At 38.9% G+C, this 12,889-nt stretch overlaps 1 protein-coding gene across 1 annotated transcript; it reads right to left on the reverse strand.

The window, feature by feature from the left end:
* Positions 1-4,438: 4,438 nt before the first annotated feature.
* btg1 (B-cell translocation gene 1, anti-proliferative) lies at positions 4,439-12,579 on the reverse strand. Its single transcript, XM_007233689.4, has 2 exons — positions 12,190-12,579; positions 4,439-8,271 (listed from the first exon to the last, which is right to left on the reverse strand). Exons 1-2 carry the CDS (start codon positions 12,326-12,328, stop codon positions 7,892-7,894), a joined length of 519 nt encoding a protein of 172 aa, XP_007233751.1. The 5' UTR covers positions 12,329-12,579; the 3' UTR covers positions 4,439-7,891.
* Positions 12,580-12,889: the final 310 nt, after the last annotated feature.

Here is a 12,889-nt window from a genome sequence, read left to right on the forward strand (position 1 = left end):
ATGCTTTCTACAGTGCCTCTGTAGAACATGGTGAGGATGGGGGTGGGAGATGTGCTTTCCTCAGTCTCCGCAGGAAGTAGAGGCGCTGCTGGGCTTCATGGACAACCACAGAAGAAAAAACACACTGATCTTTTAGAAGTAGATTATAATCAATTTCTGTCCATGAGTGGCCTTTACTTTTTAACTTTATACTTTTTTGTTGAATAAAAAATTAAGAAAGAGTCAGGCAGTTATATTTCATTGAGTATTGAATAAAAACACGTAGGTGACACACAAGCAAATTTCAGTACACAGCCTTTCTCATATTTTTCATATTATATGTAATCACATATATGGTAAAAAATTGACTGTATCATTTTCATTGCAGAGTAGTCTTGTCCATTCCTTGTAAAATCTGATGTCCCGTACTTAATTGTAAATGGAGTTCTCTATCTTTTAGAACTCTAGTGGTATATGGTGGTGAAAAAAAGGGTTAATGGGTAGTTCCCACGTGGACTTGATACTACGTCTAAAGTCTGTGGCTCTTCAGCCAACTGCACTTTAAATCTCTAAATGGTTCTCAGAATGCCTCTGGCTTTTCTGTATGTCTGCCATGTTTAGCACTCAGTGGAAAAAAGATTAGTGAGAGGTTCCTGACTCAATCCCCCTAAAAGCTGTTTAAATTCAAATGTCTGAAATGGTTGTTGCGTCTGCCAGGGCCTGAGTGGCAGGTAAACGGTGGGTAAAACAGGCCTTCTGAGGAATATTTGTAAGAAAATGAACCTATGTTTTACTCAGTTCTCTTTTAGTAAATTCCAGTCTGTTCTGTTAATTCACCGTTTGTGTAACATTTTAGTTACTAAACATACTAATAAAAAAGTGAACAGAACCTAATACTTTGCTGACAGACAGAGATGTTACAATACTATATACAGTATCAAACTGTAGGCAGTTATTCCACAGTTATTGAAACATATCTGTCCACAGTACACTACACATTTTCAGTTTGCATCTCCATCCAAAATGGCCATTGCTGGGACTGGAACAGAAACCTAGTCACCAAAAAGTCATCCATTCTGGGGCAGATAACAGACCAAAATTAGCTATTAACTGTTTTGTGAAATCATTGACAAAACCCTCAAGGCAAATCGGCGCTGTGTCATTTGCTATGTGGGAACTGCTGAAGGACACACATTGGTAGCTTGGCAAGTGAACATTAATGCTTCAAAACCTCAGATAAAAATCTAGCAGGTTAAAAATCTGGACCTGCCAATGACTCTAAAATATTTAAAAGTTTCTAATAGTATCAGCCAGCCTGTCACAATAACATTGTTTTTGTGAATTTACTGCACTTAAATGTATCATTGCCACTAATATAATGATAACACAAGACCATGAGCTTTTTCATTTCCTGTATGTGCACCTAATTTAGGACCCGAATAGCTCCTAGTTGGATCAAAGTAGGTTATAGTAGGCTCTTCAGCATAAATAAAGAGCCATTATGCAAATCCCTCAGTTCTTGAGGTATTCTGAGGTATCCTCAGTTCCAGATGTGGGCTGGTTCACTGAAAAGCACAAAGGTTTGTATAAGCCTGAACAGAACCAGTTCCAGTTCTTTTGGTCGAAAAGAGCTGTATTTTTTTTGTAAGTACATGTGCTTTTTAACACAAACACAATGGACAATATCACAATTTTAGGATAAAGGACAGTTTGGCCAATAAAGCAGGAACTATTGACAACAATATCAGCACTACTCTCTACTCTCCCTATTTTGTGAACTTATCTTGATATCTATTTTATTCTGTTTTATTTTATTCTTTTTTTATATTTATCTTATTTTAACAATTGCTCTTTTGGTTGTAACTAGACTGTGAGTTAACAATTTCGTTCCACCTCATGTACTACGTGATGTAAATGATAAAGTTTATTTGATTCTTTATTAAAATGAATGCATTTGTGTACATTTATTGTACAATAAATCAGTAATGTAAATATAAGGACAGTCCCAGTAACAGCTCTTATAAACTGGATTTTTACCTTTTTACATTTTTTTCTGCTTGTTTTTAATGGTATAAGACTGAATTCTCAGTAAGTTCTGTGAACAGAAAGATGCTGGATGCCTGTTTAGGTCTGAGGGGAAACTTCTGAGGAGTTTCTTTTTTAGAACTGATATTTTTTCTCTCCTACTCTCACTGATTTTTGCAGGCCTTGCTACTTAATAATTGAAAGGAAGTAACAACACTTTTAGTGAGAGTGTTTTAGATACTTCTTGCAGTCTGAAACATTCTGCTTCCACTAAACACACTATCTGTCTTCCCTCACAGCGCAGTGGAGGTGTTTGGACAGACAGAGTCTGGCCTGGATTTCTCCCAACTGGAGCACAAACTCAGCCATCTTCTCCCCTCAGAATAAACCCGTTCTTCTCATGTGCTGCTTTGTATCCCCCACTTTCCTTTCTTTTCTTTCTCTCTCTCTCTCTCTCTCTCTCTCTCTCTCTCTCTCTCTCTCTCTCTCTCTCTCTCTCTCTCTCTCTCTCTCTCTCTCTCTCTCTCTCTCTCTCTCTCTCTCTCTCTCTCTCTCTCTCTCTCTCTCTCTCTCTCTCTCTCTCTCTCTCTCTCTCTCGGCTTCAGTGAAGTCGTTTCCTATTCAGCCTCGGGAGTCAGAAGCCTGTAAACAGAGCTCGGTTTAATCCGCCCACTTTTTTCACACGACTCAGCGCTTTGCATTGCGCATGCTCAGAGCGGGCCTCCCGCGCCTGTGTGTTGTTGTGTTTGATGTAGCGGACAGGCCGCTCTGCTTTTCTGAGAGCAGAGCTGAAGAGAGAGAAAGAAAGAAGAGAAAGAAAGAAAGAGTTTCCACTAAAAACAAAATAGACCTGCATTTTTAATGCTTTCGTTTCTGCAGTACGTTTCTGCACTCTGATAAAAAAGACTGGTATTAACAGTGAAAGAGCCTAAGCCATCTCCACTCAAAATTATAGGACAAAAATATTTTAGTATTTTATATATTTATTTTAATTTTAATTTGCTGATATTAACTGGGAGAAAAATAAGAGTTTACAATTGCCCCATAGCGTGTGTATATGTCCTCTCAAATGTTTTTATTGTTTCTGTTCAGTGTGACAAATGTAATATACAACTCCGGAAAAAAATAAGAGATTTTGCTATTTATAGGTATATGTTTGAATAAAATAAACACAATAAATGTTTTATTGTATAAACTACAGACAACATTTCTCCCAAATTCCAAATAAAAATATTGAAATTTAGAGCCTTTATTTGCAGAAAATGAGAAATTCAGACCGCAAATAATGCAAATAACACAAGTTCAAAATCAATATTTGGTGGAATAATGCTGGTTTTTAATCACAGTTTTCATGCATCTTGGCCTCCACCAGTCTTACACCAGTCTTTATGCCACTCCTGGTGCAAAAATTCAAGCAATTCAGTTTGGTTTAATGCCTTGTGATCATCTTCCTCTTGATTATATTCCATAGGTTTTCAATTTGGCAAAATCAAAGAAACTCATAATTTTTAAGTGGTCTCTTATTGTTTTCCATAGCTGTATACTAGAATAAAACATTGCTGTCCAATAAAAAAAAATATCTTATTTTTTGTAAATTTCTAGTACAGTACATAGTAATTTGGACACACAAACTGCACCTTACATTGTGTCAATATATCATGATGGACCAATAAACTAGAAATAAACTCTTTTTACAAAAAAAAATTATCTCTCCTGTAAAGTTACTGTTTAGGGGGTCATATTTTGCACTAGACAGTGCTGATGTGTAGCAGTGTGTCCTCTTTATGAATATGCATTTTACTTCAGAATTACAAAATTTGCCATATAATGATTTGTGCCATATCTTTTGCATATAGCTGCACACTGATTGCTGGTCTAGCCAAGCTCTTGCATCTGTAATTGCAATAAGCATACTGTAGTCTGTGTAGCAGGCAACACCATCTTCATCGTGGCAGACTAGCTATTTTTGATTCCTCATTTGAGCAATCCAATCCAAATCCAGACGACAGTCCACCAGTATCAGTCCTAACACTACGTTCCCCCACCACCGACCGACAACATGATTCAAATGCAGCTCACTCTGGACAAGAGCTTGAATGTCATGGAGACAAACATAATAAATGTCACAGTAAAAATGAACTGTGATATTGCACCACACCTACACACACACTCACCTTTCTCTGACTAAAAACAAAGCCGTGGCAGGACTGCACGGGTCAAGCTAAACTTCCCCTGTGGGTTTTCACATCCACCATCTGCTGTGTGCCTTGCCTTTTCCTGAGAGCAGCCTGAAAAGAATGGACCGGTTTCCTTCATTTTAAAACAATGTCCTGACCCTCTTTTTTTCTCTGCTGCTTTCTGAGAAACAACGGCAACATAAAAAGGGAGGAGAGATTAGTGACTGGGAAAAATAATAAGACCAAGTCTACTGGGAAACATTGCCAAGATAGGAAATCTTTTATTACAGAGAAAAAAACTTTTCTTCCAAAATATAGAAATCTGTACAACTTCCGCACAATCAATTTACATGAACTGTACAAATTTACAGCAGTTCATTACAACATACCCAAGGAAAATAAAAATAAAACACAACAAAAGATGTACAGACTGGAGATCACAATATAGAGACAGCTTTTCTGCTTGGGTAGCTCAGATTTTTTTTTTTTTTTTTTTATACGTTAAAAAAAAGAGAAGAAGAAAAAAAACAACAAAGGATAAGTCTATCAGCACAGATCATGGAAACTAATGTTCTTTTTTTACCAAAACAACTTTGGTCCTCGCCAACACTCCTGACACAAATGGCTTCACTTATCAAAGAGCAGTCTGTGTTAAAATATGAAATACAAAAAGGAACACACCAAAAACATCTCAGAATATTAATTATTGGCACTTTCCATGTGTAAATGTTGTGGATGTGTTCTACCATAGGTTGTACAATAACAGTACATTCTACAAATACGCAAAACACCCCAAATGTGAAAGTGACAATAATTCTAGCCGCTGCTGACAAGATTGACAAGAAACGAACTGAGCAATTCCCTTCCATTTTACACATCTTAACATGCACTCCTCCGGTAAGGGTTGAATGTCTGAGGCCTGAGTTTGGCAATACATTCCTGTGGAGACTTTCACATCTCCATGTCACATAACTTAAAAAATGTTAGCATAGTGCATTTTATGTGCTCTTTCCTCCGACGATCCAAAAAACAAAAACACTTTGCGTATAAATGTCACTGAAACCCATTTGTGCGAAGGCGAACAGAACTCATATGAGGCTCAGAATCAAAGGGGAAGCCGTTATTGCCGCAGAGACGATGGGGGAGGGCAAGTTGTTTTAAAATCGTAGGTATTTCAAAAATAAAAAGGGACATCCAAAATGTGCAATCGAATTTGGTTAAGATCACCCGAGTGTGGTAAAATGCTCTGAATAATAAAAACAACCCTCTGGAGAATCAGGGGGAGGGTGAATTTGGGGGAGTGCTGCCTGTCCGAGTTTAAGACTGCCTTGTGAAAAGTAGGACAGTGGGATATGTCCGAAAGCACGGACCGTCTTTTAGGAAGGCCTAAAAATAGTATCAAAAGAATAAGCGTGGCTTCATTAACTTGCTACGCGCAATTGCATCAGCCCATGTTGGAGATTAAAATGAACAGATGTGTGCTGCTGTCCAATGTAACAGAAACGGGGTTCTCTGCCTTTTATTGGCCAATGGAGGGCAACAGTAGAGAGAGAGAGGACGAGACAGAAGGGAGGGCAGTGCATCAACAACCTGGCTTCATTACCCATGATCCTCTAGGGTCAGAGGCATTAGCACACATACAGGACTGATCATCAGCACCCTGCCTCAGCAGCTTAAGAGCTAAGGCCAGAACCCCGCAACACACACGCACATGAACACACACAAACACACACACACACACCTTTACAGACAATCCCCAACTATTCCATCCTGCAGAATGACCTGACCTTCCCCAACTCAAGTGCACTCGAACTAGTTCGTATCTGATCTCATGTAAACAGATTCAACATGAATCCATCAGCAGCACCATGACCAGAGACTGGGAGGTACCATCCATCTCCATTCTCTCCCTCACTTAATCTCACACACCCTCAAGTAAGGCTCAGTGGGGTTTGGAGCGCACTAAAGTGTGTGTGTGCTGGTTGGTCTCTCCTCCGAGGCTGTTTTTTTTTTTTTTACTTGAGTGTGTACACAGTGTCGGAGGGGGGTCACGGAGGAACGTGAAATTTAGCTGCTCTGGTCTGGTGGGTGACCCCCCTCCTCCCCCCTGGAACCTGGAGTGAGAGAGGCATGATATGTATATTGTATATACGTGGTACTATGTGCGCTCCGAGCTGAGGGGTAGTGGGTGGCTGGCTCTTTTGTCTCCAAGCTGCTGGCCATGTGAGCCCTGTGCTTCAGCGTGCTGTGTGAGAAAACATGAGAAAAAAAATCTCTCTTTCCCTTCAATTCTCAAAGATGGAGAAATGGACTACAGCCCAGCCCTGTGGGTTCTGAGGTTTGAGATAGTTTAGGGATAAAATTCAACACAGGATGGTTCTCTTCCCTCTCACTCAGCATACACACAAAACCTAAACGTCCCACAACATACACACAGTGCTTTCAGGCCAGTGCAGATCACAGCCAGACCTCTATCCATACTCCAATCTCCCTGATGCTTTAAAAAAACAATCAATTAAAACAAGCAAAACAGCTACTCTTGCACAATGTGATGTGTGTGTGTGTGGATGGAAAGTTTAACCTGCGTCATATAACTGAAATATCAACTTGGGGCCAGCTTCACAAATGCCTTGCAAAGGTTAAGTCATACACTTATCTATTTGCTGTTCTATGGTATGTATGTTGTTATACTGGCTTCTTGGTTTAAATCATATTTGTTTCTTTTGTGTTTGTTTTCAAAAAATAAAATACAGCATAATCCATTATGCTCCATAATTCCAACCAAATAACAGAAAATTGGGGGGAAAAACTAAATAAACAGAAATAGTGTGATCTGATGCTGGGACATTCAAAAAGTTGGAATGTGGCTGTTTTTATCAAAACATCCCACGCAAATTTAAATGTCAAAAGTGCATTCAATGCCTTTCCTAAGCAGACCCGGACTAGGCTACGCTACATATTTTTTTGGCATGACAACACAAAAAGGCTTAAATTAAATTAATTTTTTTTTCAAATGACATTCATTCTAAAGGTATAAAGAATGAGAACATTTCCGTCACAGTGTCAACAACGACAGCCATGGCAGACAGAAGCGACATTTGCTTTCCAGAGCAGTAGCATAGAGAAGAAGTTAGGCTTTCTGAAACTTTGTTTGTGCCAGTCAAACTGAAGCCCAGGAGAAGAGGTCAAATGTGGTCGACAGCAATGCACCAGACGCTGAGATAAAAAGGGGAGGGTAATAGCGCCCTGTGGTCCAAAAACACATCAGTTTTTTTTTTTAGTTTTTTTTTTTTAAGAAAAGGCTCTTAAAGGCGGCCCCTCAGCACTGGTGCAACTGCTGGCATGCCTGGACTTCAGAAAGCCTAGACTTAGAGGGCGCTGGTCTGCGGCAGTGAGATGAAATAAATGACGTGAGAAAAAGTGCAAAGTCAACATTGACTGTTGAGAATAAAAGCCCCCAGTCTGAAGCCATTTGCTCCAGGAAACAGGAGGGGAAATGGTCTTCATAGCTGCCCCAGGGTCTGAGTCTCTGGTAGATCCAACACAAAAACAGAACAGACAAACCAAACGCTTGAAATTAACCTACGAGGTTTCCATCATCTGAACATACTAGGCCACATCCTCCGCTTTTTTTTCCTTTCTCCTCTCTTTAATTTTTTTTTCTCCTTATTTCATGTGGTTATCTTAAAAACCAACCGGACACAGCTCCTTTAGCTGGACACGGTCATCATATATGGTTTGGCTGGGCTGGTTCGTCCCAGCACCAGCAGTTCTTCCTTGCAGCTGATATGACTGTCCACCAGGGAGCTGTTGCTGGTTCCAGTGGAGGCGCTGTTGTTGGTGATAGCAGAGGGCTGTGACTCGTAGAGAACGCAGATAGAGCCGTCCTCACCGATGCGGTAGGACACCTCAAAGGGGTCCACCCACAGGGTGAGCTCACTGGGCAAGAGCAGGTAGAGCTGCTGGATGGACAGGCCGATGCGCTGGCCTGCCTGCCCCACCAGAGGGTCCATCTTGTGGTTGATGCGTATGCAGCGGTAGCCTGAACCCTTACAGGGTCTGTCAGGGAACCAGTGGTGTTTATACTGTTCTGTGGGGAGAAAGAAAAGAGACTGTCATTTCACTTTGAAAACAAAATATATAAGACATACTGAAAAAAACAAACCAAAAAAAAAAAAAATACTGCAAAAACAAAACACTCCAACAAAAATATACTTTAACCAAACATCAAGCTATTTTAATTTAATTATTATATACAGAGCGGTTAACATATTACAAATACAGTATTTGGACACTTAAAAAACAACATACTACTCAATAAATGATACTTTAAAAGAGATTATAAGAGGTAGAGGTAGTTTCCCAGACAGAGATTAAGCCTAGTCGTGTTCCTATGTTTTCCTTTTAACAGAAAAAAAACATTCATAATGCTTAAGACTATGCCTAACCCTTGTCTAGGAAACTGCCTTAATGTGATCAACAGCAACCAACAACATAACATTGATAAAATTACTGTAAATCCGTACTTTGCTTTGGCCTATATTGTTTTTTTATAGCATAATAAAGGCCAATGTCTGAGAAGATTTTTATTTGTGGTGGGAAAAAAACTGCAGGCGAAACACTGATAAACAGTCATAAACGGTCTCAAGGGCTACGTGACGAACAAGGACAGGTCCGTTTGATTGCACAATCCCCTTTTGACCTGAGCGTCACAAAGTCCTCAATTGATGGCGCAGAACAACAAGAGCAAAAGGTTCAGGCCCTGGCAGAGCAGCTGTAGGGGTGGAGCTCTGCTCTTAAAGAGAGAGAGGCCAAGTTTAACCAGATGCTCATCAAAATGCCAGAGAAGCAGGAGAGTATGGCTTCATAAACTTTTAAAAGAGTAAAACACATTTACAATAGAGCCACACCATATATATATATATATATATATATATATATATATATATATATATATATATATATATATATATATATATATATATATATAAGACCATGTATACACAGCTTTACCTCTAACAATCTGTCACATTTCCCACTTTAATGTGTTTACGTGGCACAAAATATTTGTTGCCAGTGTAAAGTGTAGAAAAAAATGTAGCAGAGACTTGGGTAAATCATGTGAGTGGAAACCACAACCCTACAAAAGCCTTATTTATCATGTAGAGCTCTTTCGGTAGGCTGGGCTGCTCTCTTTTCCCCCCAGTCAGTAGTGAGTTTCAGGAAGGGAGTATGAGGACGGGATGTGCCACAGCTTTAGAAAGGCCCAAAATAGGCCAGGCCCCACAGGCCACCTGTAGACGTGGGTTTATAATGCCCGCTGTGTTTCATGTGGGACACTCTGCTCCATTATAATGGTAGCTTTCAAAACACTGTAATGAAAGCTAGAATTGTTTGATTTTTTGTGAGAAAGTCTGGTATATTGAAATTTCCTCCCACATTATGAAGCACGTCGCAGTTGCTATTCAGGGTTAAGTCGACACAAATCCACTGTATGTAAAGAGGTCAGCAATAAACAAAGAAATCCAGAGCTCTACGCTTCTCACTGCCGTTATGCAACCACCACGTTTCATGTAGATCAGACTGCACACATGTACCACTGTGTTCTGATTGTGGGGAGTGTGGATTGAAAACTGGCCTACTTTTAAAAAACAGTAGGAGATTTGCACAGACCAATAGTGTGATGTATCTGTGAGGTCTCTGGCCACTGCAGTGAGACAGAAACAAGCAAGTAAAGAGCGGCAAGTATCTAAAAACAGCCTTTACATACATCTGGGTCTTTATTAGCTCGCTTTACCTACATATCTACCTACCCCCACCTCCACCAACAACCCCCTGACTGAAACTTGCACAGACTCCTCCTCCCCTCCCCCATCTGCAGCCATTTTGTTTGAGAGCAGCCACAAGTACAGCTGTTTACAAACACTCACCATTGCTGAGTCCAGAATTAAATAAAATGGAGGAAGTAAAGTAAAAATAAAACCTCCTAAAACTATTTAAACACATTTACACAGGAGACCTGCCTAAAACTGCATGGGTGAACTGTGTAGAGTAGTCCATTAAAACATAAGTAGTATCACAAATAAAAAGCATCTGTTCAGTCTTTGTTTTAGTGTAGATGTTTATACTGTTTAGTCTGTTTTTAATATAAAACAACTGAATATAAGCTTTTTTGTAAAAAAAAAAAAAAAAAGATCAAATCGTAAAAATATTATTAGCCAAGTACAACACTGCATTACTGTTGCTCATGAAATGTATAATGTAAAAGGTATCTTTTTATTCTAAATTCAATCTAATAATGAATGAAGCCTTATTTCATTTTATCTGATGTTATTTTAAAGCAATTAAGTACTTAACCTTTTTAACCAACACACTCAGCTGATGCTGTTAGCTACGATGATACAAAGGTTTTTATTACAGTGCTATTTATTAATTTGAGAGTTATATTGCTAAGAACTTAATTACTGTTATAACCTAAATGCGCATTAATTATTTTAGACAAAACAAATAGAATCAATATTTGAATATATTGTTACATACACATGCAATAAATGCAGTTAATTTTGTTAACCATTTTAAACCAAGAGACGTGGCATGTTTTTAGCTAAAATGTTACAAATGTCTTTATTACAGTGTTATAAATATAATGTTATGAACAGTATTTTGGTGTCTAATTTGTGAGTTTTATTGTTAAGGAATCTAATCACTGTTATAAACTAAATGTGCATTAATTATGTTTATTAAAAATAAAACAAATGATATCCATATTTAAATATATATTTTTATAATACACAACACGTATTTAATGTAGTTAATATTGTTAACCATTTTAAACCAACAAGCTTGGCATACTTTAAGCTAAAATGTTACAAATGTCTTTGTTACAGTGTTATAAATATAATGTTATGACAGCCATTTTGTGTCTAATTTGAGTTTTATTGTTAAGAAATCTAATCAATGTTATAACCTAAATGTGCATTAATTATTATTTTTTTTAATAGTATATTTTAATTTTATATCTTTATGATAAACAAAATGTAATAAATGTAGTTAGTTTTGCTAACCATTTTAAACTAACACGCTTGCTAGGTTTTAGCTAAAATGTTACAAATGTCTGTTACAGTGTTATGAACATGATTTTATTTCTAATTTGAGAGTTTCATTGCTGATGAATCTAATTAGGGTTATAACCAAAATGTGCATTACTTATTTTTGTAAAAAAAAAAATATATATATATATATATATATATATATATATATATATATATATATATATATGAATATTAAAATCTATTTTTATGATACACAACATGTTTTAAATGTAGTTAATTTTGTTAAACATTTTAAACCAACCAATTGGCATACTTTGAGCTGAAATGTTACAAACCTTAGCGTGCATTAATTTCTATAAGGTAAAACGCATTTTTTTGTGATACACAACATGAACTATGAGAAATATTATTCATATATAAATTAACCAGTAATTAGTGAAATGCTATTTAACTACTCTACTTTATTAAGTAGTGTTTTTATTGACAGTATATACTTTACTTCACCCTAGTTTAACAGTACTAATAAATAGATCGTGTACTGAGATGTGCAGTAGGGACAGTGTTATTTTAGTCTTGGTTAAGATACTCTCGGTATGTTTAAAAGAGTATAACTGTTGATACGATAAGACAATGTGTTACAATGTGCGATAAACTACGGTCATATTGTCTGTGTGTGAGTAAGTGTGAGTAATGTGGTGGTGATTCAGGGTCTGGGGCTGCTGAAGTTTGTGCTGAGGGTTACATAACTCTCTCATAGCGCTCTATCCCTCTCTCTCTCTTTCTGTTTTTCTCTCTCTTTTTTCTATGTAATAACAGAGCCCTGCTGAGCTACAGCAGCAGATCTATCTGTACTGTGTGAAATCCTCTGAGGTGTTTATGTTTCCGTCTTTCAGCTCAACAGCTCGAATGATCGTTAACCGCCGTGTTCTCCTCCTCCCCCACACTCTGATCCTCACCTGCCAGAATGTCCTGGAGGGTCTGGCTGAAGGTCTGTAGCTGGCGGTCGTTGACGTGGCCCTTCACTCGAATGAACCTGGACAGAAAGCCCACGGCGGCGGTGATCTCCGGCTTCATCGTGGCTCGAGCTCGAAGCATGGAGAAAGCGAGGGGGCCTGTGGCGCGGCGGGGAGCTGGAGCTCGGCTCTCTGAGTCCTGGACGGGGCGGGTAGCGGGTCTGAGTCCTCCTCGGGCTGAGCGGGGTTCAGGGCTCCACCGCCGGGCATTTATTTATCACAGCGGGGGGAAGGCTGGTAAACTTGGGGGTCCAGCAGGATACGGCGCGGACTGCTGTATCGCTTCTTCACACACTGATCCTCCAGCAGAGTCGGGGCAGACGAGCGGGGGCAGCGCGTTTTTATACCGCCCCCCTCCACCAGAAACAACAGCAACAGCCGCCGACCAATCAGCGCCCAGATACGCGCTGCCCGAGCGGAGGGGGAGGGGCGACGCTGCGTCACACGTCCAGAAATAAACAGAGCGTGAGAGACGGAGAGTTTAACCCTTTAGAAACACAGCGCTGCTGTAAATACAAAAAACACGCTTATAAACACAACAGAGGAAGTAGACATCAGTCTTAACGAGCTACTGTCATACATTTATTCATATTAAAGCAGGAATTGATGATTGGATTTACTTCAGATACAGCTCTGGAAAAAA

The sequence above is a fragment of the Astyanax mexicanus genome, chromosome 2 (genome assembly GCF_023375975.1).
Source record: "Astyanax mexicanus isolate ESR-SI-001 chromosome 2, AstMex3_surface, whole genome shotgun sequence".
Classification (NCBI taxonomy): domain Eukaryota; kingdom Metazoa; phylum Chordata; class Actinopteri; order Characiformes; family Acestrorhamphidae; genus Astyanax; species Astyanax mexicanus.

Bases quoted from the DNA above. Each gene is read 5' to 3' on its own strand.
- btg1 (XM_007233689.4), bottom strand. From the start codon at position 12,328: ATGCTTCGAGCTCGAGCCACGATGAAGCCGGAGATCACCGCCGCCGTG. The intron at 8,272-12,189 runs GTGAGGATCAGA...TTCTCCCCACAG, and splicing joins CCTCCAGGACATTCTGGCAG to AACAGTATAAACACCACTGG.